Genomic DNA, 20300 nt, shown 5'->3' on the forward strand with positions numbered 1-20300 from the left:
CAGAGCTTGATGATGAATTGGACATTTCGGATAACTTTAGCAGCTCCAGCTCAAGCCCTTTGAAGGAATCGACATTCAGTAAGCTTTCTTGCCAACTTCCGGCGGGTAGAGGTCTGAGAATTGTACTCGGGAGTAAGCGGATGTCATCGCCTACATAATGAACGGGTCATTTTCCAGGTGCTGTGCTAATTAGGGCAGGTGTGTCACTCTGACGGAGCGCAGAGGGCCCCTGGCGCTGTGGCTTTCCATTGCCTCCTGTCAAACGAACAGTTTAATTGTTTCTTCCAGCAAATACAGATTCTAACTGGGGAGTGGAGATAACTTATTTGGAAGCATACTAACTAACTACAGGAGTAATGGAAGTGACCTTTTGTGAGTCTGTTGATCAGAGGTTAGAAACCCGAGAAGAAATTAGTCTTGCTGTAGACTAAGTTTTGTACAGTTTTACTTACATTAATATAAAGGGATATATTTTCCTTAAAACACTAAAGTTAAATAAATGTTATAATTATTTAGAATTATGAAAAACACCATGCAGATTCAGTAAATATGTTAATATTTACTCTTAATTTGAAACAGTAAAAAAAAAAATAGACTGGGGCATGGGAAAGTAAAGATATATTTAGATACAATTTAAAGAACCTTCTCTATAGAAACATAGGATTCAAGTCACTAAACAAATCTGAAATTGAAATAAAACACCAGTTAAAATAGAAAATTGACAGAAAAGAATAACTTTTTTTAATTAATTTATTTTTTATTGAAGGATAATTGCTTTATAGAATTTGGCTGTGTTCTGTCAAACCTCAACATGAACCAGCCATAGGTATATACACATCCCTTCCCTTTTGAACCTCCCTCCCATCTCCCACCCCATCCCAAGAGTTTCCTGTGTATATACATCCCAAGGTATATACACATCCCAAAGAGTTTCCTGACTCTTTTAAAAGAGTAAGTTGATGGAATATTAAATAGGATAGATAGAAATACTCTGAAATAAATTGTAAATAATCCATTCTCAAAGACTATACTATGAACATTTCATAAAAGATAGTTTAAAATAGTGTCTCTAAGTATCAAAGTAGAACTCTAAGGATTTTGCTTCATACTTGTCTCTTTTCAAAATTAAATGGTCCATCAAAGTGGATTATAGACGTTCCACATTTTCTGGGGCAATATCAAATTCCAACACTCTGTTCTGTTTTCCATATAAATTCCTGCCCTGTCTGCTAAATAAAATGTCTTGATTTGTGATTGAGAAAACGTGAATATTATGTAGCAAAGATATTTGTGCATTTAAACATATGTAACAGATTCTAGAAGCAGTTAATTACTAACTGAGGTGAATTTTGAGATGATGGGATATTGTGTATCCCCAGTAACAAGGATGGGGAGGGTCAGTGGGAAAGTGAGGAAGGAAAAGCTGGACCCTTACACTTGCATGTGGTTACTCTAGCTCTCTTGGCAAGGGATTTAGGATGATGATGATACAGATGTTTTATGTGCTTTGTTAGCAATTAATAATGGAGTTTCTTTGTTTAGCACTTTTTTGTTGAGAAAGGACCCTTAAACAAACCTGTTAATAAACAGTAATTTGCAACGTTATATTTTAGCTGATAGTATCATAAATGAAGACAGTCTTTATAGTAGGTACAATTTGTTAGATACTTTAAAACAGGCAAATGAGTGAATAAATAAATGATTTGCAGCAAGAAAACGTGAAGTTATTTTTATTTTCTTGTTTCAGGCACTTTAAAAAGAAGTTTTAGTGCTTCAGGAGGAGAAAGACAATCCCAAACTAGGTATGTAGACACTGAGTTCCTAGAAACATTTTTAGACTCTGCAGAGCTGTTTTGGTGGCTAAATTGATACCCGATAGCAGAAGTTACCATGGGCATGTGGTACCAGAGACTGTTGGAGCCCACTCTCCCAGAACTGTTTGCATTTCACCAAGGACCATGCTGGGAAGAGCATTAACCTTGGACGTGGACTTCAGTCTGGCTTTGCAATCCTCAGCCACTCAGTTAGTCTCCCTGAGCTCAGGGGTGGCCCAGGGTTGTGGGGCTTCATGAGATTATCTGGGGCTGTGGCTCCCTATCCCTTATTTTTCTACATCCCTGGGGTATAGATGCCTATGGCACATGTAGCAGGTGTAGACCACGTCACACCCAAGTCTCAGCCAGCAGGAGGGGGAAGGGATGCAGAGACACATCCTTCCTTTTATGGATGTGACCCAGATGTTGTGTTCTTCCCTTCTGCTCACAGATCAGTGAGCTGGGGAGAATCTAGCTACAGGGGAGAATGAGCATATTTGGGGAATTCCATTTTAAAAAAAGAAATCATTATTTTGTAATGACTAGCACTTTCTGCAATATTTGTCTCTTGGGCTAAGAACTGAAATGAAGCTCTTTGATATGGCTTTTTGTAAGTTCCTGGTAACCTTCATGAGAAGAGTTCAGTGACCTTGGGTGAGGCTGGTGGGAGCAGAAGCCTGACTATGGTGGTTTCAGAGGTTACAGAAGCAGAGACAGAGAGAAACTGAAGAAAGTAGTGAGCTGATAGTGAGGTGATGGGAATGTTTGATGGGAAAGGGCCTTCTAGAATCAGGGTGGCTGAAGATGAGTGGACTGAGGAGAAGCAGCTGATGGAGAGAGGAAATTGTAGCTGGTTCCCAGTCTCAGAGTGGCATGGACCTGAGGACAGCCCTGGAAAAGAGGAAAGGGCAGCTTTTATGTGTGTCTGAAGAAAGAGAGGCAAAGATAAATTCAAGCTGGAGTGGTAGAGGAAAGGGATATACTTGGTAGTTTCTGCTTATTAGATGATGTTCCAGCTCACTGTGGAGGATCTTTTAGTCAAAAGAATGTGATCAGCTGGGGCGAACTGGCATTGAGATGGCAGGGAGCTGAGCAGGGACAGGCAGGGGCTGTCAACAGTGCTGGGTCTAGGAAGTGCTGGCCAGGTCATGTGTGAGTGGCTGTGCTTTACCAGGCAGGCTTTGTGGGCACAGGAAATAAAAGACAACTTGGGCTGACTTATATTCATTAGAAAGTTTTCAAGGACTCACATAATTATGGAACGCACAGAATCAACCTATGAAGGGATAGAAGCCAGGTCAGCCCCTGAAGTCTGTGGAGTAGGCACTCCTGGAAGATTGCCAAGGCTCTAATGCAGGCCTGAATGAGCCTCCAGCTTATTTGCTGTCTGCATGTCACCTCTCTGAGGATCCAGTGTCCTGCAGGGGAGTCAGGTTGGCCTGATTCCCTGCTGTGGGAGGGGCTGAGCCGCTTCACTGGCAGCCCCTCCAGGTCCCTCATGGGCCACATTGTTTAGTCAAAGGTACAACATCACTGATAAGTTTATCTTTTCCAAGTGAGGGTCAAGAAGGTTAAGCTAAAGTCTATTTATTTCCTAAGTCTTTTCTGGTGTTGCTAGTAACATGGTCCCATCACTTCATGGCAAATAGATGGGGAAACAATGGAAACACTGACAGGCTTTATTTTCTTGGGCTCCAAAATCACTGAAGATGGTGATTGCAGCCATGAAATTAAAAGACACTTGCTCCTTGGAAGAAAAGTTATGACCAACCTAGACAGCATATTAAAAAGCAGAGACATTACTTTGCTAAAAAGGTCTGTCTAGTCAAAGCTATGGTTTTTCTCAGTAGTCATGTATGGATTTGAGAGTTGGACCATAAAGCTGAGCACTGAAGAAATGATGCTTTTGAGCTGTGGTATTGGAGAAGACTATTGAGACTCCCTTGGACTTCAAGGGAGTCCATCCTAAAGGAGATCAGTCCTGAATATTCATTGGAATGACTGATGCTGAAGTTGAAACTGAAGCTCCAATACTTTGGCCACCTGATGTGAAGAACTGACTCATTGGAAAAGACCCTCATGCTGGGCAAGATTGAAGGCAGGAGGATAAGGGGATGACAGAGGATGAGATGGTTGGATGGCATCACCAACTTGATGGACATGAAACTGAGCAATCTCCAGGAGTTGGTGATGGATAGGGATGCCTGCAGTCCACGGGGTCACAAAGAGTTGGACACAACTGAGCGACTGAACTGAACTGATGACTTATATTATAAAATACATCATCAAAAGTCTTTTTCTTTTTTATTGGACACTTTACTCAGTGATACAAAGTTGCATAAATATATAGAAAAGATACAAAACAAGTATTTTAGTACAAAAATAAATGATCACATATTGGTGTCTTCCCCAATTAAGAGAATATTATTTTGGGATGGAAATTTTCAAACAACTGTTTTTAGGAATCTCAACATTGCCAAATAAATATAGTCATTTTTCCTGAAAGGATTCATAGAAAAATTATCAGTTGAAGTGTAGCTCTTCAAAAACAAAGGAAACATATGTATTAGAGCTTGAAATACTTTTTATTTGTATGTTTTTTGAAATGCTTTTTTAAAACTAGTCATTATCTACATGTTTACATCAAATTGCATAAACTAGAATCAACAGAAAGAAGCAGTCCAATTGGAATCTCATTTAAAGTGGGATATTGCAGAGTGGGCTTTAACTTGGGGCTAATGACCAAGTTAATAGGTGGAAAACAGAAGATGGCCCAGACCTTGAGGTTGAATTAGCAGAAGTGGTCATAAGTAAACAGGTGACTAGGGTCTGAGCTAAAATAACATGTGCAAGACTGTGCCATGTATGGGACTGTGTGACATGCCATTGGGGGTCACAAGCTGATTTAAGGCAAACCCTCTTCTCTCAAGAGAAACTTCCCTGGTGGCTCAGAGGTTAAAGCATCTGCCTCCAATGTGGGAGACCTGGGTTCGACCCCTGGGTTGGGAAGATCCCCTGGAGAAGGAAATGGCAACCCACTCCAGTATTCTTGCCTGGAGAATCCCATGGACGGAGGAGCCTGGTAGGCTACGGTCCATGGGGTTGCAAAGAGTTGGACACGACTGAGCGACTTCACTTTCACTTTTACTTTCTTCTCTCAAGGGCTTCCCTGGTGGCTCAGCTGGTAAAGAATCTGCCTGCAATGCAGGAGACCTGGGTTCTGTCCCTGGATTGGAAAGATCCCCGGGAGAAGGGAAACACTACCCACTCCAGTATTCTGGCCTGGAGAATTCCATGGACTGGACAGTCCATGGGGTTGCAAGGAGTCAGATATGACTGAGCTACTTCCACGTCACTTCACTTCACTCTTCTCTCAAGGAACTCATAGTGGAGGGGGCACAAAAGTAGACTTGAGAAGGAAATAAATGACAAAAGACAGCCTGTGATTAATGCCAAATAAGAGAAGAGAAAATTAATGACTTTTTTTTTTTACTTCCTTCCAGGTATTCCCTTTAATTCTATGAATTAAAGGGAGGTAACTCTAAAATATATTTATAATTCTTTGAAAAGCATTAAATAAGGTGAAAGTTATTTGCAATCTAATTTGTTTAGAGTTATCCTGAGTTTCTTGGTTTATTAATATTAACCATAAACCCCCTCTGCAAAGTGTTTAAAAGCTAAATGAAAAGTTAGAATCTAAAATAAGATAGCAGAGTTACAAAATATAATAAAAATCAATTTAAAATCAAGCCTGCAGATATTTTTGGCTGTTTTGTGCCATGTGTTAATTAGTAAGACAGTTGAAACGAGACCCTGGGCAGCTCCCCCAGAAGCTCCTTTCTGGCTCCTAGAAAAAGGGTCCCAATGAGAAAGAGTCACAGAGAGGTACGTGCTTGATTTGAGCATGGTGTTCAGAGTTTAGAATTCAGACTTGGACCTGGCTCCATGGTACACAGAGAAAGCTTAAGCATAAACTCTCAACTCTGGTCATCTCAGATATCAAGGGCTAAGTTGAAGCTAATTGCCTGCTAAAAATCATTGATACCTCCCCAGTAACTTGACACAGACTTTCATGAGCAGTTGGGCCAAGCAAATGGATAATACATCAGCAAAGGAAACTAGGAAGGGCAGCTCCTGCCTCCTCAGAGAAGAATTCTCAAGGCTAGTGAAAGGAAACATGATATTATCAATGAAAAGCACCCTGGTGTTGTGACCCAAGCTGTACTCAGATGATACATTTTTCAGGAATGTAATTAATGGCAAGAGTCTCCAGAGTCTCCAGAGTCTCCAACTCCTAGAAGTCAATGGTCTTTTTATGCTCTCTTTAGCAGAAGTCACTTGAAGCCAGAAAGTAGTTCATTTGGTTCTTTTCCTTGCCAAACTCCTCCCATATTTCAGCTCTCCCTCCCCAAATCAACAAAAATCCTAAAAGCCAAACTCAGAGCTGAGATACTGGGTCAGTGGAGAGTGTCCCATTTCTTGGCTCTGGAAATGCAGTCTTTCAGTCATTTGCAGCAGAGGTCAGTCTCCAGATCTCCATGACCAGGTCTCCAGATTCTAAATCTCCCCCACCAAGATGTCACCTGGCTAAGGCTCTTCTGGACCCCTAGAAGACCTGGCAATGTCAGCATGGCATTTTTCATATTATTAAGGGAGCCCATGGGGAATCTCTTGTTGATACACATTTCCCAGCAAACTACAAGTATATTCACTTAAAATAATTTGCTTTTAGTTATGCCTTTGGTTTACTAGAATAGAGATTTGATTTTACATCTTTGCTCTTTGCATGTAATCAGAGAGTCATAAATAAAGAGTGTCACTTGGGATACTCCTCCAGATAGTTGCTAATCTGAGTGGTCACCAAGTAATTGCTTTAGCTGCAATCACTCATTCTCTCTCAAGGGCTCGCTAGTTAGCTGTTCTGAAGATACAGAACCATAAGATTCTGGCTTACGTATAAGTTCTATTTGGTAAGTCACGAAAGGCAAATTCATATTACCTTAATGGTTTATTTTTATATATTGGTTTAAGTGAATGCACAGTCTTGTGATGGTCTATTTGAATAATTTTTCTTGAATGAGAACGTAAGAAATTATTTTGTTTTAAAAGCTTCAGTGAGGTATAATTCACACATTACTTTGTGTGATATAGGGCTTGGCCTATACCAGCATCTGTCTGGATTTTATAGCCTTACTTAGTTGATACATTTACTGGTGGTTCTAATTCAAGTCATAATATTTTATTTCAGTTTACAAATAAATTGTCCTGTATACCTTGGTAATATACACAGGCGTTTCAGTCTCTTTGTCCATACAGTCAAGTACTAGTGAACTATGGTCATTGAATTATGACCTTCTACAAAATTCATTGATTAATGAATTAATATTTATTACTTTGTGCTGGCACATACCAGGCTATGCCTAGTCCATCTTTGCATTCCCCAGGGCACAGTTTATTGCACATAGGTACCAGTCCACAAATACTTGTCAGTTAATAAATGAATGACTGTTATCTTGGCACAAATTCTGTATCTCTGTCTATAATTGGACTAAAACCTCACCTCCTGGCTTGAACCTACAGCCTTTGCCATAGTCAACAGCTTAAACCCTTTTTAAAGATCCTGCTGCTTAGGCAATAAAATTTTTCCATGTACATGTATATTCTGTTGCCAAGGCAACAGAGTACAGTTGGCAGGCTAGTTTCAGACATTGAATGTTTGCAGTATCAGAGATACCTGTGGTTCACAGCCTCTTTGATGAATCAGTGTATGCATAATTGTATTCAAGGATGTGTGCCTGATTCTAGTCTTTGTGTATAGAGATGATTGGAAATGTTTGTGACCATCCAGTATCATACACGTGACTGGAAAGAACTTGTGTGATCTCAGGACCTAGGAATGTTGCCTCCATATAGCAAAAGTCTTGATTATTTTGACTTAAAGCTATAGAGGATAGAGACTCCCGCTACTTTTTCATAATCCAGTTTCTAATAATCCAGATCTAGTTTCACTTAAATTGATTAAATACTATTGATCACTGCTTGCTGCTGTTAACCTGGCGTAGTAGCTGATGTCACAATCAAGCAGTCTCACCAGAACAATTTGTCAGTTGTTGTTGCTCAGTCGCTCAGCTGTGTCCCACTCTTTGTGATCACATGGTCTGCAGCACTCCAGGCTTTCCTGTCCTTCACTATCTCCCAGAGTTTGCTTAAACTCATCATGTCCATTGAGTTGATGATGCCATCCAACCATCTCATCTTCTGTCACCACTTTCTCTCCTGCCCTCAAGCTTTCCCAGCATCAGGGTCTTTTCCAATGAGTCACCTCTTTGCATCAGGTGGCCAAAGGACTAGAGCTTCAACTTCAGCATCAATCCTTCCAATGAATATTGAATTCCTTTAGGATTGACAAGTTTGATCTCCTTGCTGTCCAAGGGACTCTCAAGAGTCTTCTCCAGCACCACAATTCAGAAGTATCAATTCTTAGCATTCTTTATGGTGTAACTCTCACATCCATACATGACTACTGGAAAAACCATAGCTTTGACTATCCAGACCTATATTGGTAAAGTGACATGTCAGCTTTTTAATAGTCTATCTGGATTTGTCATAGCTTTTCATCCAAGGAGTAAGCATCTTAATCACATGGCTATAGTCACCATCTGCAGTAATTTTTGAGCCCAAGAAAATAAAATCTGTCACTGTTTCCATTGTTTCCCCATCTATTTACTGTGAAGTGATGGGACTAGATGCCATGATCTTCATTTTTAGAGTGTTGAGCTTTAAGCCAGCTCTTTTACTTTCCTCTTTCACCCTCATCAAGAGGCTTTTTAGTTCCTTTCTGCCACTGGAGTGGTGTCATCTGTGTATTTGAGGTTATTGATATTTCTCCCAGCAATCTTGATTACACTTGTGACTCATGCAGCCTGACATTTCGCATTGGCACCCCACTTTATTTCGGAGAAGGCAATGGCACCCCAGTCCACTACTCTTGCCTGGAAAATCCTGTGGACGGAGGAGCCTGGTAGGCTGCAGTCCATGAGGTTGCTAAGAGTCGGACACGACTGAGCAACTTCACTTTCACTTTTCACTTTCATGCATTGGAGAAGGAAATGGCAACCCACTCCAGTGTTCTTGCCTGGAGAATCCCAGGGACAGTGGAGCCTGATGGGCTGCCATCTATGGGGTTGCACAGAGTCAGACACGACTGAAGCGACTTAGCAACAGTAGCAACTCTTTATTTAGGGCTTCCCAGGTGGCTCAGTGGGTAAAGAATCTGCCTGCAATGAAGGAGACACAGGCAAAAGTGAGTTTGATACCTGGGATCCGGAAGATCCCCTGGAGGAAGGCATGGCAACCCACTCCAGTATTCCTGCCTGCAGAATCCCATGGACAGAGTAGCCTGGTGAGCTGCAGTCCGTAGGGTAGCAAAGAGTTGAACACAACTGAACTGACTGAACATGCACACTCGCACACACTCTGTATATAAATTAAATAAGCAGGGTGACAATATACAGCCAGCCTTGACAGACTCCTTTCTCAGTTTGGAACCAGTCCATTTTTCCATGTCCAGTTCACAGTGTTGCTTCCTGACCTGCATACAGGTTTCTCAGGAGGCAGGTAAGGTGGTCTGGTATTCACATCTCTTTAAGAATTTTCCACAGTTTGTTGTGATTCACACAAAGGCTTTAGCATAGTGAATGAAGCAGAAGTAGATTTTTTTCCTGGAATTCTCTTGCTTTTTCTATGTTCCAACAAATGTTGGCAATTTGTTGTCAGTAAAATCATTCTATTCCTTTTCTATGACAGTTCTAAAATTCCCTGGCTTATTAGTTCCTAGCTATTATTGGAGTACAAGTGGAGAGCCACGGTAGCACCATGCCACCTCCCTGCAGTGATACCAACTCCATTAACATTACAGGTGAACAAAAAGCCCTTAATGAGCAGGAGAAAGCATCCATACCTAATGTCACTTGTTCACACAGGGTATGTTTATGACATCACTGCCTGAAAGACACTTTCAAGATGTAAAATGCTAGTGAGCTTAGATGGTGTGGTTGCATCATCTTAATGTTGTAAGCCAGGCTTCTGATTTCATCATAAGGTCAAATATTTCTTCTATCAGCATTAAATTGTAGTGACTACTTTTCATAGTTGAATTAAATGATGTGATGCACTTGCAATGCATGTGAAAATATTTCCTCAGTTCAGAGATACAGTTAAAATAATTTGATGAGGTATAAAATTCTAGACTCCATCTCCTTCATGACCAGCATGCCTCTGACAAAATAATCATCTAAATAATTTACCTCACACTTGCATTTGGCAGTGAAAACTTGGTTTAAAAAATTACAAAGGTAACACCTCCAATTGCCACCTTACCTGTAGTGGTCAGGTAAAGTGTAAGTTGTCGGCTATTCCTCATATTCAGTGCTTCAATTTCTGTTTTGGCTTATGAATTCTGCATGAAAAATTTGGTTTATGAATATACACCAGATCTGAAGAGAGCTGAAAAGACCTTTCAGAATTTTTAAAAACCTTCCATTTCTCTGAAATTATTTTATTGCTCTGAAATGTTATTGATAAATTCCCATTTCAAAACTTTCAGAAGACACAAGCTTCATTATGATAAACCTTTTCACCACAAAACATTTCTGGAATGTTTTCTTTTTTTAATATAAATTTATTTATTTTAATTGGAGGTTAATTACATTACAATATTGTATTGGTTTTGCCATACATCAATATGAAATGTTTTCTTTGTGGGCCATCTCTGGCTAGTTTCCAGCTTGTACTGTCATAGGAAACCACCTTCTGAAGCCATAATGTTCCATTAGACATAAACATTCAGTCTGGTTCAATCTAGAGGCAGACTTCCCTCGGTTCAATTCAATTCAGTCGCTCAGTTGTGTCCGACTCTTTGCGACCCCATGAACCGCAGCACAGCAGGCCTCCCTGTCCATCACCAACTCCCGGAGTTTATCCAAACTCATGTCCATTGAGTCAGTGATGCCATCCAACCATCTCATCCTCTGTCGTCCCCTTCTCCTCCTGCTTTCAATCTTTGCCAACATCAGGGTCTTTTCAAATGAGTCAGCTCTTTGCATCAGGTGGATCCCTCAGACTCTGCCTAATCTTCTGTCCATTGTTCATGTTTGTGGACCCAACAGTTTTATAGTTAAAAGTTGTCATTAAGAGTTTTTTGCTCTGGTGTAATTTCAGATGACTGGGTTTTCTTATGATCTGTGATATAATTTCCAGAGAAATTAACAGTTTTTCTGCTATGCCTGTGCAGTCTTGTAACTTCTAAGACTGTAGGGATGGTTTCTTTTCAGTATTCCATCTCCAATGTCTAGCACAGTGCCTACACACTGTGAGCCCTTAGTAAATATTTTTGAATGAGTGAGTGAATGTGTGATGGTTATTTTTAAAGATTCCCTGAAATTTCTTAAGGAGAAATTTAGAATCATATAAAGGGGCAGCAAAGCTGAAAGCAACTCAGCATTACCAGGGAGGTCTATTTCATATATGCCCACTAGCATATATGTATTTTTTTCTTAAAATATCTTTTTACTGAAGTATAGTTGATTTACAATATTGTGTTAGTTTCAGATGTACAGCACAGTAACTTGTGTTAAAAGTTATTACAAGATAATGGCTCTATTATCCTGTAATGTGCAATATATCCTTGTTTCTTATCTATTATATATATAGTAGTTTGTATCTCTTAATCCCACATTCTTAAGTTATCCCTCCATTCTTCCCTCACCCCTATGGTAATCAGTTGTTTGTTTTCTACATCTGTGAGTCTGCTTTGCATAAATGTTAATTTGTATTATATATTAGATACAAGAGAGGCTCATCAAGATTAAGAGACTGGACCACCTAAGAGCCTCTCTGGTCCCTTTAATCTTGCCTCAGGTGGTTTCGTTGCTAATTCTCCTTTGATTAGCAACTGTTCTGCCCTTTGGAACTCAGAAAAGGTCATGAAGTCTGGAGTGTTGCCTACAAGGAATGGGGGATTAAAAAGGCCTCCCTGCCCTGGAGTCCCACAGGGCCCTGCTCAGCACAGTTCTATTACTTTTTTTGTTTGTTTTTTTCTATTTTGTTTATTTCTTTCTGATCTTGCTTTCCTTGTGGCTCAGCTGGTAAAGAATCCATGTGCAATGTGGGAGACCTGGATTCAGTCCCTGGGTTGGGAAGATCCCCTGGAGAAGGGAAAGCCTACCCACTGCAGTATTCTGGCCTGGAGAATTCCATGGACTGTACAGTCTGTGGGGTTGCAAAGAGTCGGACACGACGGCGACTTTATGATCTTTACTGTTTCCTTGGGTTTTGTTTGTTTTTCTTTCTCTAATTCTTGTAGGTGGTGGGTTAGCTTGTTTATTTGAAATTTTTGTTGCTTTTTGAAAAAAAAAAAACCTGTATTATTTTTCTCTTAGTGATTTTCCTGCATTCCATAGATTTTATAAAATTGTGTTTAATTGTCACTTCTCTTGACATAGTGTATGATTTCTTGTTTGATGGCATCATTGGCCCATTGGTTTTTTAGTAGCAGCTTGTTTAGTCTCCATGTGTTCATTTTCCCCTCATCCTTCTGCAGCTGATTTCTAGTCTCATGCTGTTGTGGTCAGAAAAAGTGCTTGAAATTTTTATCCTCTTGAGTTTGTTGAGGTTTGCTTTGTGGCATAGTATTTGGTCTATTGTAGAGAATGTTCCATACATGCTTGAAAAGAATGTGGTATACTCTGGGCTTTTGGGGCTGTGGTATCCTGTAGATACAGTTAACTCCAACTGGTCTTTTGTCAGGTAGGGCCTCTGTTGTCTTATGGACTTTCTGTCTAGAAGATCAGGCCATTGATGTCAGTGGGTGTTAAAGACTTCTACTATTACTGTATTCCTGTCAATGTCTCCCTTTATGGCTGCTAGTTTTGATATATGTATCTACTCTGATATTAGGTGCATAATCTTAATAAGTGTCATATCTTCTGTTATTGATCCCCTTATCATTATATGCTATTCTTTGTTTTTCTTTCTAAACTTTGTTTTAAAGGCTATTTTTTGTGATACAAGTACCAGTCAGTTCAGTCACTCAGTCGTGTCCAACTCTTTGCGACCCCATGAACCGCAGCATGCCAGGCCTCCCTGTCCATCACCAACTCCTGGAGTCTACCCAAACCCATGGAGTTGGCGATGCCATCCAACCATCTCATCCTCTGTCATCCCCTTCTCCTCCTACCCTCAATCTTTCCCAGCATCAGGGTCTTTTCCAATGAGTCAGCTCTTTGCATCAGGTGGTCAAAGTATTGGAGTTTCAGCTTCAACATCAGTCCTTCCAATGAACACCCAGGACTGATCTCCTTTAGGATGGACTGGTTGGATCTCCTTGCAGTGAGAGGGACTCTCAAGAGTCTTCTCCGACATCATAGCTCAAAAGCATCAATTCTTTGGCGCTCAGGTTTCTTTATAGTCCAACTCTCACTTCCATACATGACTACTGGAAAAACTGACTAGGTGGACCTTTATTTACAAAGTAATTTCTCTGCTTTTTAATATGCTGTCTAGGTTGGTCATAGTTTTCCTTGCAAGGAGTAAGCATCTTAATTTCCTGGCTGCAATCACCATTGGCAGTGATTTTGGAGCCCAGAAAAATGAAGTCAGCCACTGTTTCCACTATTTCCCCATCTATTTGCCATGAAGTGATGGGACCAGATGCCATGATCTTAGTTTTCTGAATATTGAGCTTTAAGCCAACTTTTTCATTCTCCTCTTTCACTTTCATCAAGAGGCTTTTTAGTTCCTCTTCACTTTCGCCATAAGGGTGGTGTCATCTGCATATCTGAGGTTATTGATTATTTCTCCCGGCAATCTTGATTCCAGCTTGTGCTTCCTCTAGCCCAGCGTTTCTCATGATGTACTCTGCATGTAAGTTAAATAAGCAGGGTGACAATATACAGCCTTGACGTACTCCTTTTCCTATTTGGAACCAGTCTGTTGTTCCATGTCCAGTTCTAACTGTTGCTTCCTGACACATACAGGTTTCTCAAGAGGCACGTCAGGTAGTCTGGTATTCCCATCTCTTGATGAATTTACCACAGTTTATTGTGATCCACATAGTCAAAGGCTTTGGCATAGTCAATAAAGCAGAAATAGATGTTTCCTGGAACTCTCTTGCTTTTTCTATGATCCAGCAGATGTTGGCAATTTGATCTCTGGTTCCTCTGCTTTTTTTAAAACCAGCTTGAACATCTGGAAGTTCACAGTTCACATATTGCTGAAGCCTGGCTTGGAGAATTTGAGTGTTACTTTACTAGCATGTGAGATGAGTGCAATTGTGCGGCAGTTTGAGCATTCTTTGGCATTGCCTTTCTTTGGGATTGGAATGAAAACTGACCTTTTCCCATCCTGTGGCCACTGCTGAGTTTTCCAAATTTGCTGGCATATTGAGTGCAGCACTTTCACAGCATCATCTTTTAGGATTTCAAATAGTTCAGCTGGAATTCTATCACCTCCACTAGCTTTGCTCGTAGTGATGCTTTCTAAGGCCCACTTGACTTCACATTCCAGAATGTCTGTCTCTAGGTGAGTGTGAGTGATCACACCATTGTGATTATCTGGGCCATGAAAATCTTTTTTGTCCAGTTCTTCTATGTATTCTTGCCACTTGTCCTTAATATCTTCTGCTTCTGTTAGGTCCATACCATTTCTGTCCTTTATTGTGCCCATCTTTGCATGAAATGTTCCCTTGGTATCTCTAATTTTCTTGAAAAGATCTCTAGTCTTTCCCATTCTATGTTTTCCTCTATTTCTTTGCATTGACCACTGAGGAAGGCTTTCTTATGTCTCCTTGCTATTCTCTGGAACTCTGCATTCAAATGGGTATATCTTTCTTTTTCTCCTTTGCTTTTTGCTTCTCTTCTTTTCACAGCTATTTGTAAGGCGTCCTCAGCAGCCATTTTTCTTTTTGTATCTCTTTTTCTTGAGAATGGTCCTGATTCCTGTCTCCTGTACAATGTCACGAACCTCCATCCATAGTTCATCAGGCACTATGGACACAATCTATCAGATCTAGTCCCTTAAAAATCTATTTCTCACTTCCACTGTATAGGTCATAAGGGATTTGATTTAGGCCATACCTGAATGGTCCAGTGGTTTTCCCTACTTTCTTCAACTTAAGTCTGAATTTGGCAATAAGGAGTTTATGATCTGCCGTGCAAATAAATTCATCAGTGCCATCTTTCTATATTCCTTATATATGTGGTAATATGTGATATTTATATTTCTCCTTCTGACTTACTTCACTGTATAATAGGCTCTATGTTCATCCACCTCATTAGAACTGACTGAAATGCTTTCCTTTTTATGGCTGAGTAATATTCCATTGTATATATGTATCTCAGCTTCTCTATCCATTCATCTGTCAATGGACATCTACATTGCTTCAATGTTCTAGCTATTGTAGACAGTGCTGCAATGAACATTGGGGTACTTGTGTCTTTTTCAATTTTGGTTTCCTCAGGGTATATGCCTAGTAGTGGGATTGCTGGGTCATATAGTGGTTTTGTGGCTGTATTGGTTTACATTCCCACCAGCAATGCAAGAGAATTCCCTTTTCGCCACATCCTCTCCAGCATTTATTGTTTGTAGACTTTTTGACGATGGCAATTCTGAGTAGTGTGAGGTGGTATCTCTTTGTAGTTTTGATTTGTATTTCTCTAATAATGAGCAATGTTGAGCATCTTTTCATGTGTTTATTAGGTATCTGAATGTCTTCTTTGGAGAAATGTCTGTTTAGGTCTTTTCCCCACTTTTTTATTGGGTTGTTTGTTTTTCTGGTATTGAGTTGTATGAACTGCTTATATATTTTGTAGATTGATTCTTTGCCAGTTCTTTCCTTTGCTATTATTTTCTCCCATTATGAGGGTTGTCTTTTCACCTTGTTTGTAGGTTCCTTTGCTGTGCAAAAGCTTTTAGGTTTAATTAGGTCCCACTTGTTTATTTTTTATTTTATTTCCATTACTCTAGGAGGTGGGTCATAGAGGATTTTGCTTTGATTTCTGTCATCGAGTGTTCTGCCAATGTTTTTCTCTAAGAGTTTTTTAGTTTCTGATCTTACGTTTAGGTCTTTAATCCATTTTGAGTTTATCTTTCTGTATGGTTTTAGAAAGTGTTCTAATTTCATTCTTTTACATGCATATGTCCAGTTTTCCCAGCACCACTTATTGAAAGGCTATCTTTGCCCCATTGTATATTCTTGCCTCCTTTGTTGAAAATAAGCTACCCATAGAGGGGTAGGTTTATCTCTGGGCTTTCTATCTTGTTCCATTGGTCTATACTTCTGTTTTGGTTCCAGTACCATACTGTCTTGATGACTGTAGTTTTGTAGTATAGTCTGAAGGCAGGAAGGTTGATTCCTCCAGCTCCATTCTTCTTTCTCAAGACTGCTTTGGGTATTCAGGATCTTTTGTGTTTCCATATGCATTGTGAAATTTTTTTGTTCTAGTTCTGTGAAAATTGCCATTGGTAATTTGATAAGGATTGCATTGAATCCATAGATTGTATTTGGTAGTATAGTCATTTTCACAGTATTGATTCTTCCTACCCAAGAACATGAAATATCTCTCCATCTGTTTATGTTGTCTTTGATTTCTTTCACCAGTGTCTTTAATTTTCTGCATACCGTTCTTTTGTCTCCTTAGGTAGGTTTACTCCTAGATATTTTATTCTTTCTGTTGCAATCGTGAATGGAGTTGATTCCTTAATTTCTCTTTCTGATTTTTCATTGTTAGTATACAGGAATGCAAGTGATTTCTGTGTATTGACCTTGTATCCTGCAAGTTTCTGATTGGGTCTTTTTTTAATATTTTAAAATGTTCATTGTTGAGATCAGTTCTTTTCCTTTATTAAGTTTGTTATTAATCATGTTTTAAGTTCTCTTGTGGTAAATTGTTTATTTCTGTTTCATTATTTTTCAGGGGTTTTCTTTTGCTTTTTCAGTTGACAGTAGTTCTTTTTATTTAGCTTTCTCTGTCTCTATTACTTTAGGTGAAACAGTTGTCCACTGCAGTCTTGAAATGGCTGTTTTTATGTGGGAGCATCCCTCTGCACACTATGTGTGCCTTGTACCTGCCTCTGATGGGTGATCTGGATTTGAGGTGGATGCCAGTTATACCTTTCCTCGGGATGTGCTGGAAGCTATCCCCTTGAATAGGCAGTGGTGCTAGAGATGGAGGGGCTAGACTTGGCACCAGGTCTGAGGCAGGACTTCCTCTCTGCCCAGTGGCCATCACTGCCCTGTTAGAGGTGAGGTCTGCTTTTAAATTACCAGGGAAGAAGCTAGCTCTATCCCCTTTAAGTGGATTTCTGCCCCCTCTTCCATGCACCAAGACATTTGCTTCAGTGGCATGGGGTGCTAAAACAAGTGTGGTCTGTACATTGACAGAGATCTAATGCACTGACCATGTAAGCGTCTGCAGCTCCAGTCGGATACTGACTCAGATGTAAGCCCCCTTTGTTTTTCATAGCCGATCATTTCTCCCTGCCTCTGCCACCACCCCCTACACATTTGTGGAACAGCTCTGCTGGGCTAGCAGAGAGCTGTGTGGACTCGTGGGGTGTGTCAGAGGTTAGCTGTGGTAGAGCATCCCCATCAGAATCCAGGAAACTTCTGATGCTTCTTGAGTAAGTGCTAGCAATGGCCACTGCTGCCACTCTTAGGCTCTGCCCTGGGACCAGGTAGCCTGTATGTCCCGAGAATTTTAAATTTCATTTAAATTTTAAAAATTATATTAATATTTATATTTAGTACATGTTGAAATAATATTTTGGTTATTTTAGTTTAAAATGTTATTAATTTCACTTTTTTCTTTCTACTTCTTAAAACTGTGGCTGCCAGAATATTTAGACTTATGTTTGTAGTTTGCATATTTCTGTTGGACAGTGCTGGGCTTGTCTAGAAGATTATGGTGTGGGCTATGCGTTTGCCCTTGCTGAGGAGTAACCTGTGTGCAAGGGAATGATTTGCTGGAACAGACGTTCTACCCCTCTGCTCAATCCCGAGGCTTCTGCCCACACTTATATGGACACTGCTAAGATTATGCCCCTCTTTGAAAATATGAGGCAGGGATCATCCCTTTTCCTTATGTAAACACATGACCTTATTCCAGGTGTAAAAAGAATGTATTACCTATGTAAAACTGATGAATTTCATTTAATTTTCAAGGGTCTGGAAATATGGGCTGGAATGGGACAGAAAAAATAAATAGGATCAAGAGAGGAGTGGATTGGTGGGGGATTGGAAGATGGAAATGGAGAGGGAAGGAATTCACAGTTAGATGCACACATTTTGATATTATTCTAGTAATTAAGTTGAGTGGTGGGTGAATGAGTGCCAAATTTGCTAGGCTTGATAACTTGGGTATGCGTTGCATGTACGTATCAAAATTTCTGTGACTGTAGTGAAAGGGTTGGGGTAATAGAATTATCAGTCATGTTTATTTGTGTCTGAGTCCCTATATCAGTTCCCACCTAGTAAACACCTATCATGTGCCTTAAACATAGAGGATGTTTGATGTACTTTGGTCGTGTTGCAGTAAAGTATGGTTCTTATAATTTGTCAGGTTGGTGATGGACAGGGAGGCCTGGCGTGCTGTGATTCATGGGGTCGCAGAGTTGGACATGACTGAGCGACTGATCTGATCTGATCTGATAGATATTTCTTATTTCTTAAAAAAAAAATGTTAAGAACTTGTCTCTCTAGATTCTAGTAGATAAAACAAGATTGAAGGTTATTTGTGGCTGTCCTCAGTAGGGTCTAATGACTCTTCCACTGGGTGAAAGGTCCTGAGACGAACTTGCATAATGATAAGGAAATCCTAAGTTTTAGAATAGGGCAAAAAACTGATGGTAATAATGCTGAGAAAATAAGGAAAAATATAATCTTCTTAAATGTAAAAATTATCTCATTTCATAGGAAGAGTTATAGTTTCTTCTTTAAGACAGCAGGAATAAAGCATGGAACATACTACATATAAAATTTTAAATGCTATTTCTTTTTCATACAAAATAAGTATTTTTTATTTTATTTTTTAATCTATTTTTGGCTGTTCTGAGTCTTCCTTGCTGTGCGGGCTTATCTCTAGTTGGGGCGAGCTGGGGCTGCTCTCTAGTTGCGGTGCACAGGCTTCTCACTGCAATGGCTTCTCTCGTTGCAGAGCATGGGCTCTAAAGCACATCGGCTTCAGTGGTCGCGGCACACAGGCTCAGTAGTTGTGATTCCCAGGCTCCAGAGCACAGGCTCAATAGTTGTGGCACAAGGGCTTCGTTGCTGCAAGTCATGTGGGATCTTCCTGGATCAGTTATCAAAACTATGTCTCTTTTATGTCAGGAAGATTCTTTACCACTGAGCCACCAGGGTAGTTCAAGTATTTTGATTTTAAATGTGACAAGAAAATCATTCAAGCCTAAGATTTAGGCTTATAATTATTCTTAGAGCTCATGAACAACTGTAATGCAACCAGGTTCTTCCACTGCTCACAGAATGTCAGCTCTGCTCTGGGTTCAATTATGTCTCTTTTCTCCCTTTATTAAACTCTTGAGGACATCTTTAGGAAACACAAACCTATATTTTCATATGGTTTCATAAACCATAGTGGGATATAAGCTTTCAATAAATGTTAGTCAAATCCAAGTTGAATAAACCTTCTCATTCTGCTTACAGAGACTTCACTGGTGGAATAGGATCCAGACTGAGACCAGGTAATTTAGCTTTGTCAGCAGTAACATCACACATGCCACCCTGAAATTCAGTGCAATTTGTATTACAGTCTCATGTCTTTCCCCCTTTTATTTCTTCAGCTTTGCTGCCTCTTGACCTGCTTCTGAAAGTGCCACCCCTCCTGCTCAGTGCCCACGTTAAGGAGGTAGAGGCTGAGTTAGTGACGGGGTGGCAGTCCCACAGCCTTCCCACTGTGATTCTCCACAGTCTCAAACACCATGGTAGTACTTATATTAGATAACATTGGTCTCAAGCACACAATGGGTGAACACAGAATTGTGGTTGGGCCTGAATACCCAAATGATGCTTGGGAGGCAACTCTAGTACAAACAACAGGAGAATCTCGTTTCATCTGTCCATTATTATTATATATAGTTTGGCAAATTAACAGTGTCAAGGTGCTTTCTGTGTTCACTTATTTGATGAAATATATGAGCTATTTTTCTAAAGTTTGTGTTTTTGCTTTGGTAGGAATGTTAGCCAGTTAAATTTTGAAGCTAACAGTGCATACCTACTACCAAAAATAGTAACTATGTTTTACATACGTATTTCTATAAGCTGTGCACCTATACGGTATAAGAGAGTAAAGCATATCTTTTCTTCTATCTCCTTTACTCTGATGCAGATAATTCTTTTTCCTTATTTGTATTTGATTAAGCAATGTTATATCAAATTGTTTCTCTAATAAGGTAGAAATTATGAATTCTTAAAGT

At 39.9% G+C, this 20300-nt stretch overlaps 1 protein-coding gene across 1 annotated transcript in view; it reads left to right on the forward strand.

Annotated features, from left to right (window-relative positions):
• Positions 1-5: 5 nt before the first annotated feature.
• The window catches only part of LOC106700546 (serine/threonine-protein kinase Nek10-like), a gene marked incomplete at its 5' end in the record, with an annotated part of 82038 nt that continues 61743 nt past the window's right edge, over positions 6-20300 (forward strand). Inside the window, 4 exons of the mRNA XM_070360022.1 lie at positions 6-78; positions 1748-1802; positions 19531-19568; positions 19668-19808. Of these exons, the coding sequence (XP_070216123.1) occupies positions 6-78; positions 1748-1802; positions 19531-19568; positions 19668-19808 (307 nt within the window). The remainder of the gene's footprint in view (positions 79-1747; positions 1803-19530; positions 19569-19667; positions 19809-20300) is intronic.

The sequence above is a fragment of the Bos mutus genome, chromosome 22 (assembly GCF_027580195.1).
Source record: "Bos mutus isolate GX-2022 chromosome 22, NWIPB_WYAK_1.1, whole genome shotgun sequence".
Taxonomy (NCBI): domain Eukaryota; kingdom Metazoa; phylum Chordata; class Mammalia; order Artiodactyla; family Bovidae; genus Bos; species Bos mutus.